General features: G+C 41.5%; 1 protein-coding gene across 1 annotated transcript in view; it reads right to left on the bottom strand.

The window, feature by feature from the left end:
- The window catches only part of PLB1 (phospholipase B1), an 83,165-nt gene extending 70,094 nt beyond the window's left edge, over window positions 1-13,071 (bottom strand). The window contains exons 1-10 of the mRNA XM_049833702.1: window positions 13,026-13,071; window positions 8,668-8,705; window positions 7,435-7,498; window positions 6,900-6,958; window positions 5,384-5,424; window positions 4,454-4,497; window positions 3,394-3,478; window positions 2,802-2,853; window positions 1,529-1,615; window positions 994-1,056 (exon numbers count right to left, since the gene is read on the bottom strand). Of these exons, the coding sequence (XP_049689659.1) occupies window positions 994-1,056; window positions 1,529-1,615; window positions 2,802-2,853; window positions 3,394-3,478; window positions 4,454-4,497; window positions 5,384-5,424; window positions 6,900-6,958; window positions 7,435-7,498; window positions 8,668-8,705; window positions 13,026-13,071 (579 nt within the window). The remainder of the gene's footprint in view (window positions 1-993; window positions 1,057-1,528; window positions 1,616-2,801; window positions 2,854-3,393; window positions 3,479-4,453; window positions 4,498-5,383; window positions 5,425-6,899; window positions 6,959-7,434; window positions 7,499-8,667; window positions 8,706-13,025) is intronic.
- Window positions 13,072-14,068: the final 997 nt, after the last annotated feature.

Below are 14,068 nucleotides of genomic sequence, written 5' to 3'. Positions count from 1 at the left end.
CAACATACCAATGCAAACCTGGGGCTGAAAAGCCCTGTACAATAGCACAAGTTCTCGTGCATCCCACCTCACCTCTCCCCCAAGCAGAAAGCAGTTTTCCATTTACATAATGATATTTCACTTTTACAAGTGCACATAAACAGATTCTGGAAATAATAGTGGGGAGAATCTGAAGAGAATGCATGGGTGGAACTTCACCCATGCACAACATTTGTTGAAGGCAGTCTGAGAAAAATGAGTGGTTGTGGCCAGATGCAATTGAACTGTAGCAGGTTTAGAACACCCTTTAGGCCTTCAAACCAGCAAAACAAAATTCTTAGAAGATGCTATTAAAATATTTCAGATAAACAGTTAATAGCCTGCTCTAATAGTGATACATCTGCATCTAGTCTGCTATGCATTAGTAGACTAAGACACAGTGCAGAGCATTTCCCAGAAACCACCCTAGATAAGCAGATAATTCTTAGTGCAGCCAGCTAGAAAACTTTTAGAAATGCTGAGATCTTAAAATGAACACAAAATAGGAAAAAAGATCCATTATACATATTTTTAATGGGTATTTCCTCTGGTTTGTAAAAGTCATCACCAGGTAATTAGCAGCCTGTACACTGCGTAGGTAGCTCCACACATCCAGTAATTAGATATCAGTTATTTTCACAAACAGGCCTGTTAAACATGAATGACTTTCAGATCTAGACAGATATACTCCATTTTTCATAGAAATCACTTAAAAAAACCAAAGACTGAGTGGTACATCAGCTTGTGTTGCAAAATGAAGCAGTTTCTTGTCCATCCTTTCTGTTTGCACGCATCAGCTTTTTAAAAGCATGAATAAAACACTTAGTGACAATGAACAGAGCCAGTGGATTGGAGCCAATGAGATTGGTATTCTAAGTCACTTGAACAGTGATACAAGCTGTAGTCCAGTAGGGGAGGGAGACTGGAAAAATCAGCAAAGGATTCAGGTATTCAATGTTGATGGATAAATCCTACCTTTTTATACAAAAAGTCCAAGACAGCTTTAAGTTTTTCCAGGTTGTCCAATATGCAGTTCTTCTGTAAATGAGATGAGAAATGCCGTCAAAACTAGTAGAAAAAACAGTTATCAATTTGCCAAAAGTCACAAACCCTGCGTGTTGAGCTGTGTACTGAAGGGTTACCAATGAGCGCTATATCCTGGATTCAGTCTTAGCTAGCATCAAGAAAAAAAACATGGAAGTAGTCTTGTAATTTAACTGCCTATAATTAGACAACATATAAAAAAAAAGACAGGGATGGGGAAGAAATGTATCTTTAGACTTGAAGGTGGAAAAGTGTTGTTCTGCTAAGGCATCTCAGACATGGGATCACAAATTAAGTGCAGATGTTTAGAAATACAAAACACATTGTGTGCCAGGAGCTTACATCACTGGATAGAATCATTCCAACATCCCAGAACTAGCACTCCTTTGGTTCACAGGAGAACAGAGTTTGAGAAAGCATCTCAACCACCTGCCTTGACTACTAAACCACCCCATGAAAAGCTTACCGGTTCTGTGGAGGCACAGGAAGAACATGGAGTTTCAGCACTAAAAAAAACTGTGATCAATTTCCAGTCATTTTGGAAGTCCATCATCTGGGAGAAAAAAAATAAATTGAAGGAATAGGGTAATAAGAGACCTATTTGCTATTTTTCTTTCTCACACAAGATTTGCTATGGTTTTAAATCAGCAAGAAGAAGCAGTAGCCATGGCCCAGCCATGGCCATCCTAATCACTTCCATTTGATAAGCCATCCAGCTTTTCCCTAGAGGAGACAGTAAATGGATGGTTAGGCAGTAAATGCTGCAATTAAAGCTGAACACACACCTATAAAAAGCTCAGGATAGAGCCAGAAATTGCTGCTGCCATTGGAAAGTCTATTGGAGAAGATGGGCATACACAGCTTAGCACAGAGCTTGATGCTGCTTCTTTCCATCACTGTTGCAGCTTGCTGACAGGATTAATGTTCCTGAACTGCTGAGGTTGGGTGACACTAGTGGGATGAAGACTGGAGCAAAAATCTGAGAGCTAGAGCTGTGCTCAGCTGTGCTATGTTTTTCAGGCGGTTCTTGTCAATCCTGAAGAGTATTGGTTGGAACCACTTAGTTCCACGAAAACGTATGCTAAATCCATGTACAAACAGTCTGATGGGCTCCCTGTAGAGCAAAGAGGCAACAGCGGAATCGCCTTGGCAATCACATTTTCCCATTATGTCAAGACCAATATACAAAACAACATGCCTCGGGGTTAAGAATAAAAGAAAAATTAATGGATAAAACTCCAGGATGGGATTTACAAAGCACTCAGCTATGAGTGATAATTCAAGCTCTCAGCAGCATCAACCACTGACATCAACTGAAGCATATCTAGATGTTTACTGTCCTTTTTGAAAATATGATCCTAAAAGACCAAGAGGAAACTGAAGAGACAAATACTGAGAGTTACTTTCTCAGAAACACTGGCACAGTTACGGACTGTAGCTAGCAGATGTCTCGCATCCTTAACCAATAGAAAACAAACATATTGGCTTCCCTACCAAGTTCTTCATCCACTCTGACAAACGTAAACCAGGTGAGATACTTTCCAGAACAAAACTCTCTACTTGAAAGGTAGAGAGTTTATTCTTATTTACAAGAGAAAGACCAAAGTCCATTAACCTCAAGAAATGGCATTTTCTATTTTGAAGCAATTTTTGAATGCTGTTTAAAGCATTTAATCACATTTCTCCCTTTTTCTGCTTCAACACCAAGCTCTCTGAATTGTCCTGTGCTTCAAACAAACCTGATTCTCTTTCATGAGCTTCACTATTTCTTCAGCTTGATGCAGGAGGTCTCTGAAAAGCAGAAAGGAAAAGAGAAACTATGAAGGCATCAGTAATGGTAAAGCTTTGGCTGATTTTTACCATTAAATCAAACAACATTTGAGGCTTCAGGTGGAATTAAGCTTTTATCTCCTAAACGTGTTAAGATTAGACACTTGTCTGTGCTACACAGAGAGCCTGGGGCAATTAGCTCATATTCAGGCATCTCACTTTCAGACATGTGCACTTAGATGAAAACAGCAGACACAGCTTGGTAGGCACACCTCTAATTCTATTTGAGCCAAAAAATTTTGTTTTGCAGCTATAAAAAGGGAGACCTGATGTTAAGTCAGGTGATCCAGACTCCAAAGCGCACAGTGGGCTTTGTTCCTTGTGCTTCTGAGAGGTGGCAATTGAGCCACACTGGCAGGGTCTGTCCCTGGAATGTCTGTGTAGCCTCTGCCAGTACTGAACATACTCTGTGTCCAGTGAAGAGCTCCAGCACCAAAGGCTTCCATCCTCCACCTTGCCACCTGTAAGTCAACTGCCCAGCCAAAAACCCCTCAGACTTACATGGCTTGGCTGTCTGATGCTGCTCCCTTTGTGCCAGGCAGAGGAGACAGGTGTAGGACCGAGGGATTAAAACTGCTAATGAGAGCTGAATGACATACATAGGTTAGGTGATTTCTGCATACAAGGGACTGGTACTCTGTCGTTTCATTATAAACACAACAGAACAGCCAGAAAACGTAAAGTCTGAGAATCTCTTGGCAGGCATGAGAGATATGCCCAAGCCCTTCTGCAGCTGGTTTTGCTGGTTTTGCTCCTCACCTTCTGAAGTGGAGGTTTGCCATCCAAATTTGCCTCCACACTCAGGTCAGAAACCCCCAGCCCCATCTCTCATGTCAGCCACAAGTAGTGTAGGCAGATTTAAATACAGGCAGCCGTAGAAATGAAGCTGCGGGAAGGGCTACCCAGAGACAGCCTCCTGAAGTGCTGAGGAGTTGCCAGGTTTTAAACCCCTTTCACAGGGAAATGGAGGTGACATTAAGACACTAGGAAGAAGATTTGGAGGGGAGGACCCTGGAGCTATCCACTACTCAACTCAGCATTTCAGTGGACCTGAAGGTTTTACTTGCAACACCCTTCAAGCAAGAAAAGGCTGCCTTCAGAGCCAGCTGGAAACAGCTGATAGATGAATTTATATATGTGGTGCATCTATGGCAGCCCCAGTGTAAATCCTGACACATGGCAGTGGAAAGAGTACTAGACAGGAAAACCCACACAAGATTTCACTGGGCTAGCATGGGCAGCAAGCACACGCCAGCAGCAACTGGCATAGGTAGTAGTAGCAGCCCAAAAATCCCCGTTGGGGATGCAAGGCTCTTGCAGCAGTCTGCGGCACCCCTTCTTCACCACTATTTGTCTACCCGGACAGTCTCTTTAAAGCCAGCACAGATAACCCAGCCTGGCTGTACCCATGTTCCCCAAGTACACCGTCCCTCAGGCTTCCCTTACACCCCCGCAGTGTGCTTCTGCTGCACCTGCTCTGCAGCCCAGCAAAGCCCAGGAGCTCCTACCAGCATGCTGTTCAACCAATTTGCTCAAGTTTCAGTGTGACAGCAAGACGCACCTGCTAAAGTTTCCACGCTTACTTCAAGGATGCTCTTTCCTGTGCTATAGAAAGGGGAGAGAAAACAGGAAGTTGCTGTTACTCTGTTTCTCAAAGAAAAATTATATTACAGCACAGCCTCAATTTCTTATTAGCTACTCTACAGCTCAGAGTGTGTATTCATGGCAGCTGCTGAAATTAAGAATGGGGCCTTTCTTTCCCCCAAACCATCATGTCATCAGCTACTGCTGAGTAAGAACACAGTCTTAGATCCCAATTTTTTGTGTCTCTGTACACCCTGCACGTTGCAGTAATTGTGCTTATGCATATATACAGGTAATGCAGGGACTTCTCTGTATGCACCCACATATAAGTAGACACAGATGTTTGTGCAACCATTTAAAAAAATTAGTCTTTTAAAGTTTGTTTGTGTGGGGCCAAGTCCTCAGCTGGAATGCTATGACTCAAAAGAGCTACACGGATTTGCATCTACAAGGTTTAGCCATATGTTCACTCACTGATTTAGACCCGCTAAGGGGGCATGAAAGAAGAAAATGGGGTAAGGCTTGTCCATGAAGCACTGGGAATCATTCAGGCAGAGGACAGGATATCAGGACTACTGGGTTCTTTCTTTGCTTTAATAAATCCCTGCTTTCTGGTCTCTAACTAGTGGATGATGATATTTACTACCTGGGATTCATCATGTAGCAATGATTCTTAATCAAGGTTATTGCAACCTTAAGGTAGTTCTATATCTTGCATAAGTACAAAGAATTTCTGTTAGCTAAGGATTGGGAAGGATCCAGTGTCTCAAAATCCTTTATATTTTATATAGGCTTTCTCCTCCTCTCTAGTAAACAATAATAAGAATTGCTTGGGACTAATTCCTGCACTGTGATACTGTATAAATTAGTATCATGACACTTATAAATGCTAACAATTCATTGCTACCTTTGGAGTAAATCCTCATGATGTACATCAGCTCCTGGTGTCTGTGAACAAGCAAGCAATAACAATAGCATTAAGCAAAGGGTAAACTAGCTTTACACATGCTCTTCCCCTACTGTATTCCACTCCTGTTATAGATAGCATTGTTTTCTATGTACTCTTCTCCATTGTGTTGTAGTTACTCACCGACTTAAATTACTTTTCAGAGCTTCCTTATTACAGCTTATTTTTATAGTCTGGTAATGATTTCTTAGTTACTGCTTTCATTAATGAATTTATTACATATGACTTAAAATAAAATTTGACTAGTTTAATTCAAATTCAGTCAAATGAAATGCTGTTCTAAACCAAATTTCTCTGGATCTACTACTTTTCAACAAGGGACACGACCTGAAGTCATTTAGGTAATTTACATGGATGGCTCTCAGCCAGTATGGTGGCTGTAAAAAAAACTCTTAACATAAACAGAGGAACTTCACTGATTTCAGAGAGTCTGAGGAGGAGACGGCAACAGAGATGTTTGCTCTAGGAAAGCAGACATTCCTTTAAAAAAGATGATTTATGTTTTTCTATGGCACCACCCACAAGCAACAAAGACATTAGCACAAAAAAGACTTGCTCTAAAGGGCCATGCATCTGATATGGGTGAAGCACCTTTGCATTTAGGACAATTATTTTCTTCCAGAGAGGGAAGTACTCACAAGGTGTCCCTGAGTGCTGATTTTCTAATGGAAAGCTTTCATCTCAGATAAAATTATGATGTCTTGATGAATACCACCTCAAATTTGAAAGTTGTTTCATGATGAGGGAGAATCTCCCCCATTTCTTTGCAGCTGTAGACCCTGCAATGGCTATCAACTTTTGCCCAACATGCATTTCTACACTTCCTCAAAGCTTGAGAATTGTCATGAAATGCTTTTAACTGGCCCTCAAATCTATTTCAGGTATTCACTTCCAACTATTAAGTAAAGATCATCCAAATCTGACTGTATTAGAACAGGCAGGAGAACTTTACCTAGTGATTTATACATCAGAATTATATCTTTGTGATTCTTCTAGAGCTTCTGCCTTCTAGACAGGAAACCACTCTCTACAGAAAACACTTCAACAGCATGGAAAATCTACTGCATTTCTCAATAATTTGTCCTAAAGGTGATCACCAAAATTGTACTTCTTTCCAGTTTGAATTTTCCCAGCTTCTTCTTCCAGTTATTCGATCAACTATGCTTATTGTTAGGAAAACCCAAGCAGTCTAATCAAATATCACGGTTCTGTGCAAGAGCACTGTGATCACATTTCCTCCTGCACGAAGTTATCTGGCTGTCTTTTAGACTCAGGGTATACTGGAACACTGAACAGCAGGTATTTCCAGTCATTTTTCACCAGAAGCCTTTGATGCTTGTGGAAAGATTCAAGTCCTGAACGCCCTAACTGGGACCTCAAACTACATCATCAGCTCACTTCATCATCACAGTGGAGGAAATGGGTCACGCTCAGCACGTTTCCCACTTGTACTTACTCTTCGCAAACTTCCTATTGCAGTGACTGTTTTAATGTCAGCTGGTCTCAGAGCATGAACTGCAGAAAAGTGAAAGACTTGAGGTTAAAAGAGAGTAGTAACCTTGAAAGAAAATTACATTCACCAGTATACTAAAACATAACAAAATTGATTAATACCTAACAAGTCTATACTGATCCTTCCCACTGGCAGTTTTAAATCAGTCAGAAAGGATAAGAAATTTTACTCAAGTGTTCAGTAAATACTTTGGGTGCTTAGATGCACTGAAATCATCAACCACCAAGCAAGAAGAGATCACAAAATACTACTGTGAATGATTTAAGTAATAGTGGCATCCTCAATTAGCAACTGAATAAACTAAGGTAGAAAAGTAATTACAAATAGAACAAAAAAACTGAGTAGTTTGTAGAGCCTACTTCCACTTCAGTCACATCCCATATATATGCATCCCCTCAAACAGCTGATTTCTCCCCCGGCCCATTCTCAAATAATTTTGGGAAGGAAAACCTCTACAAGGATAATATAAAACACAAACCTGAAGATGAAGGGGTCTCAGGTAATATCGCCTGCTCACATGAAAACCTGAAGCTTCTTAGAGCCTGTGACATAAATAAATATGGTTGGTTGCTTTGATCTAACAAGGAAATTTGTGGAAGGAGGAGTCCTATGGGCTCCATTCTTACACAGTACCAAGCTCTTACTCATGTAACAGCAATTTTAAAGAGCAATTACACCTCTGCTAGAAATGAAAGGGAACACAGATCTGGACAGCTGCATTTTCCAATCCACTCTTCCAAAACTTGCAACTTTTTGCTCAATTTTCTTACTGATTGCCACAGAACTGGGCCTAAGCAAAGAAATGCGCTGAATACAACCTGTTACATCCACTGCTGCAAATAGCGAGTGCTTAATCTGGAAAAGATCATAAGGACAGCTACTGCACACATCTTTGCATGCCAAGGGGCACCCAACAGACGCAACAAAAAGCTACATCTCCAATATGCGACAGGAATGGCAGAGTGAACCAATTCTAGGTCCTTGGCAACTGGCAAAATTCCCAGGTGATCACAGAAAGCACTAAAGGGGGGGGGAAAGAGTTGCATTTGGGGCAAGGATGTGAATGATGTTATTCACTCAGCATGAGAGACAGCTCAGTATTACTAGGAACATTATTTAATGCCCTTCTACATTCTGACTGTAGGTATGGCCCAACAACTGCTGCTTTAAAGAAAGATGAAAGACAACCCCCCCGCCCCCCAGAGGGTGACTTGGCTAGGGCTTCCTTCATCACTGTGACCACGTTTGGCTAGCTGACCATCACTACTACGTAAAGGCGAAATCTGTATTGCAACAAAGGCCACCACAGCCCCCACGCACCCTGTAGTCTCCAGGTGGAGAACTTCAATGGCGCACACACTTTGCACCACTATAGTGCAAGGAAGAGTTTAATCTTCTGTTTCTAAAAGAGCAACAGAGCATCTAGGTACGAGTGCTAACGACAATCAATCTACGTACAGGATATGCAACTTAATAACAATCGTTGCTCAGAGAAACCTTTATTTCCTGATTAGGTACTGTAGTCTTGCAGCCACAATATCACACTGCCGAGTCATTTGCTTTGCATTTATTCTTTGCAGAATCAAACAGTTTAGCACACCAAGCTGTATTTTCTCTTCTTCTGCCTGCCTCAGAGGAAGCAACAGCCAGAGAGATGATGATAGGTATTGAAAAAAAGAAAAAAAAAGATAAAGCTGTACTCATACTTTACCTTTAGTTTCCCCTGTTCTTCCAGATGATCTGCATTACCTTAAAAACATTAAAAGAATGAATTATGCTATCTTTTTACCTTAGAAAAACACTTCAGAAGATTTAATATACCTAAAATCACAGGCTCCTGAGAGAAGCAACCTTTCTCCTCTGCCCTGCTTTCCAAAGGTGAGGCTCATCCCAACAACCAAATGTATTTTCTTAGTTTTTGCTATACTAGAATAAGCTTTTAGTTATTATAAGCAGGTCAGATCTGTTGAAATTAGTGGAATACAATTAAGCCATAGACACAGGTGATGGACTGCATGCGGATCTCCTCAACCAACCTCATCCTCCACAGGCCTTTTCTACCCATTTTCCTCTTCGGCACATTTCATATATCACTGTCGTCTTATTCTGTCCAAATTTAGAGTAATTTGAACATGTACAAGGTGGAATTCCTTAGAAAGGAGCAATTCACATTCTATCTTCCACAGAGAGCAACATCCCACTGTTGTGAGTTTGCCCTAATGATACAGAAACAGCTGCAATTTTTTCTCTTAGTAGAGAGTGTTGACAGATGAAATAGTCTGTGGTGCCAGAAGTCAGGCCTGTAGCTATTTCACTAAACATTATTCTCTTTCCTTGAGCATACACTTGGATTTATACGCATAGATTTTGGGTTATCCTAAAATCTCCACAAAGGTAGCCATGAAGTCTGGGTCTGGATCCTCAGCTGAACTTCAAAGCATGCTCACAGCTGTCCCTGCTTGCCACATTGAAGCCATCAGCATCCAGCACATCTCATAACAAATCTTGCTGTACTTTGAATAATTGTCCTTTAACATCCAGAAGCTACTTCTGGAACATTTAGTCCTGCTGTGTACATCTGCTTGTACACATTTCTTTTGACATCAGAGAGAATAAATGCAGAGCCAGCTCAGCCCAGCAGGCGAGATATGCTTGGGTGTAGGGCAGCTGACCGTGCTCATGCTGCAAGGAGGTGACATGCCCGGCACGAGCAGGGGGCTCTGGGCAGCCCCAGTGGACATGGTCACCAGTGCACACAGTGGTCAGCACAGTGGCAGAAACCCACTGCTGCTCCCCATGACCACCTCAGCCTGTCTCACGAGCCACACTATGTGACCACCTTCAATAACTGTCAGCAACTTCCATACATTTGGGGGTTTTTCCCCATTTGGGTTTCAACCATGAACTATCTGCAAATTTGTATTATTTTACTGTACTTGGTAGAAAGTTGAGACAGTTGCTGCCTGGCTGCTGTGTGACATTTTATTTACGTTTGTGCTTGTTCAATCCATGTTTTTAGATGATGCTTTACTGGGGACAATAACCAGAACCCCAGCTCTGTTTGAGATACTGGAGGCACACACAATGAGGGACTCATTTACATCATGCAAATCTGTTGCAGAAACTCAGTATATGTGAGAATTTTAACACTAACTTCAACTATATTTGAGAACAGATCCGCAGCTTACATTGAGGGAGAAAGAGGGTCCAATCCTAGTTTCCAGGACTGGAGGGTTGGGGTGGAGGGAGTGACCTCTCGATATTTCAAAGATTTAAGAACATCTGTACTATGTTAGACTGAAGGTCCATCTAATCTGGGATTCTGCCTCTGACAACATCCAAATGCAGACGCTTAGGGAAAGAATAAGGAAAATAGTTATACTTCCATGCTCTATCCTCCCAACTATCTGTGCTATTGGTGTCCCTGAGCAAGCAATTACTTACTGTTGAAGAACTCCCCAAGACCTTTCTCCCATGAATTTGCCTATTTTTTTTTCTAAGTCTTTCACACTTTTGGCTTCTCCCACAAGTCCTGTGGCAAAGGTGCTTCATCATTTAATTACATGATGAAAAAAAAAGTACTTTCTCATTCATTAATAGCTTGATTTGTTTCTTTGTTGTTCTTGTAAAGAACAGTTATTCCCCTGTTTCCACAAAATTTACTTTTTTGCATATGTCTGTATGTCTTCATCATCTACCTATCCAACCTTCTTGCAGGCTGAAGAGTCAGTCTATTTGATCTCACGTAGAAGTTGTTTCAGAAGTCTGAGGACTCTTCCCCTTTATACTACTCCTAGGTTTTTCCACATCTTTTCTGAGATGAAATGTCTAGACAACTGTCAAGATGTGGGTGAACTGTGGACCTATACACAGAAGCAGAAATGTGTTTTCTATGCTGTTCTCTCCCTGACTCCTGAAATTGTTTGTCTCTCTTGACCGTTGCTAACACTGAGCTGGTATCTTCAGACAGCTGTTATGTGACCAAGCAGTTCACCATAGTGCACACATAGCTAGTTTTTCCCCATGTATATTACTTCCAAGTTTTAATTATTCTGAGCATCCTGAATAGTTTTGTATCAGCAAACTAGTGTGCCCCATTAACCAGATCACTTCTGAATACGTGGAGAGCCTACATCCCAATGCAGATCAATATGAGCCTCTGCAGGTTCACTCTCCCCTCTTCTCACGGTTTGAAAGTTTGCAATCTGATTCTTCAGTCCCCAGCTTTTAACCAGGGTTCCACAAAGGTGCCTTCGCCCTTATAGCATAACATTTAGCTTCCTGTGGAATTCTTGCTCAAAAGATTCATGGAAATCCAAATACATCCCAGCTGAATAATCAATCCATGGGCATGTGCCCATTGTCATGGATTTTCTTCATCAATTCCACAGGGAAGTTCCCCTGTTATATCATGTTTACCCTGAGTCAATTCACTCTGTTCTTTAGACTGCTCTCACCAATTTGCCTAGTGCAGAAGACAACCTCACTGCTTTTGTACAACTACTATTGCCGTTCCCCAGATCCTCCTAAAATGGATCTCATTAGAAAAACTGGTTTCACATTTGCCATCTTCCAATCCTGACACCAATACTAATTCAAGAAATAGTTTGCACCACAGTTAATACAATGGGCATGTTAGTATTTCTGCTTGGCTCACCCTCTTGGCTGTATATCATTTAATTCTGGCAGTTCTTTTACTATGTTATCAATTTGTTCAAGGATTTGACCATTCCCTGGCTTGTCCCCTGTCCTGAAAGGTTCCGAGGGCAAGGCCTTTTTTAAGCTCCTGTGCAGAGCACACCATATTAAAAATAAATTAATTTAGTTTTTCTGTTGGGCTTCAGCTTTCTTGTATACATCAGTCAGCCCTACAGACCCCCTGTTTCAGATGTATTTGAAAAAGGATTTATTAGTTTTTATTCCTTCAACAATGATTCATTGTTTCCCTTTGATTCATTTTTGGCTTGGCTGATTAAAATTTAACCTCTTTAGTTTTCTTAGTTTGCTTTGGATTTATGCTTTCCATAGGACGATTTTTTTTAACTCCTTCTGCTCCCAATACTATAGTTACTTAGTTACTCTCTCACTCTACCATTTAATTATTCTAGTTTGTATTTTTAATTTTCTTAACATCACACACACACAAAAAAAAGTAAAGTCTTTTTCTGACAATTTTCCCCAAATTTGGGAGAAAGTCTACTCCTTCCTCCCTTGCTCTCATAGTTAACCTGTTTCAGCTAATAATTCTTACAGGCTGCTATCAATCAACATTTTTTCCCAAATCACATTTTCACAAGAACTGCAGTCACTATACATCTTTTTCCCCAAATTAAAAAGCTCAAGTGTGATCATTTCTTCTGTTTTTAGCAACCAAAGCCTCCTAACAGTTAGTTATTTATCAGAGCACCTTATAAACACCTGACTAGACTTATCCTCACAGCCTACTGTTAAGGTAAAGCACTATTACTATTTATCATTACTTTCTTACAGGCAGAGAGCTGAAGCACAGAGCCAAAAAGGCCGAAACATGTACAGCATTTTTAGTCCTAGAGCACCTAAAAATCTGGCATCTGGCACCAAATGTGGACTTCACAGACCCAGTGTAGGGAACAAAGGCTCCCCCCTACCCTGAAATTTGCAGAAATCTGAACAATGATGCCCTGAGTGCCAGGATGCTGCCTAACCCATTCACACAATCTTCTATCACTGAAAAGAAGATGATCATAGATATGAATTCAGAGAAAGCCTCTGTCCCTTGCTTGAATTCCTGCACCATTTTGGGACAGATCTCACTGTTAGTCTAATTATTTGATGATGTTTTCCTCATCAGAAAGCCTCAGAGCCTGCCTAAGATGCAGTCCATCCCCAGAACACTGCAAACCAATGCAAGTATCTTTATCAAAGATGATCAAACATACCCAAAATTACATGCAAAATCGCAGTTTTACTCACAGATTTTCTTCATTCTGCTTTTAAGACTCCTGCTATACACCCACCTTGCAACAACTAAAAATATAGGTTCCTAAATACTGTATAACTCAAATTTTCGAAGGGCCTTTCAAAACTTACCTTCTGAGGAGAACCACCAAAGGAACAGGCCTAACAATAGCTTCATGATAAGTGCCTCTATGAATTGATAATTCTGGAGCACTGTCTGTTAGACAGTAAGGCTGTGAAGAAAGAAAATCCCTTCTTTTTCTTCCTTTATATTTTAACAAGTTGATAACTCAGCAGCCATAAAATTTATTAGCCTCTTTACCTTTGGAAAGCAAAGCGACAATGGTAACTTATTTCAAAGACACGTGCAACCCCAGTTTATAAATTGCCCCACCCAAGGGTCAAAGGAGTACAGAAGTGGCACAGCTTTTCTCTTACTTGTTCAGAGACAGCTGGCCACTTTTTAGGGGGACTCCCAGCAAATATGAGGATTGGCCTGTCTCTAACAGGCAGGGAAGGAGCCTCTGTTCCTGAGGCACCAAGGGCAACCGAGCCCTATGTAACAGCCCACATCCACCCAAAGCGGAAGGTTGTCCTCTTCCTCTTGCCTCCTCCCCTGCCTCCGCTCCATCCTTGCCTTCAACCAGCCTCATGCTGTGCCTGGCTCTCTTCCACTAGCTCCAGAACCACCAGCTTCTTCCACAAGCTGATTTGACTCACTGAAACTCCAAAAACCTATGTTTGACTGACTGCCAGGGGGTGTGAAGAACATCAGACACAGCACAGAAGAGCAAGGGAGGGTCATGATCCAAGGAAGCCTCCACCCAGAGCAGCAGCAACCTGTGGTGTAGGGCAGCACAGCTCTGCCTTGTGCATGAAACCCTGTTCTAAAGTGAGACAATGTACAGGATGTGTCACCTCTCCTGTGTTACCTGAGACCATAAAGTTCCTTGATAGTGAGAGAAGAAGCAGAGAGGTGCTGAGGGAAGTAACACAAACCCTTGAGTACCACCAGTCCTGGGAGCAGGCATATTAAAGACCTCCTGTACAGCTTCAGCCCATGGGACGCAGGCAGTTCTCCTTCTGGCAAGTTTTCCTTCACTGGGGTATGCTTCACCTGTATCTGCCAAGACAGAGCACTGGTGGACAAGCAGGATCAGTAACTCTGCCCTCAT

The sequence above is a fragment of the Accipiter gentilis genome, chromosome 30 (genome assembly GCF_929443795.1).
Source record: "Accipiter gentilis chromosome 30, bAccGen1.1, whole genome shotgun sequence".
NCBI lineage: Eukaryota > Metazoa > Chordata > Aves > Accipitriformes > Accipitridae > Astur > Astur gentilis.
Note: the sequence above shows the minus strand (reverse complement) of the source record. Positions and strands in the feature narration are given on the sequence as shown.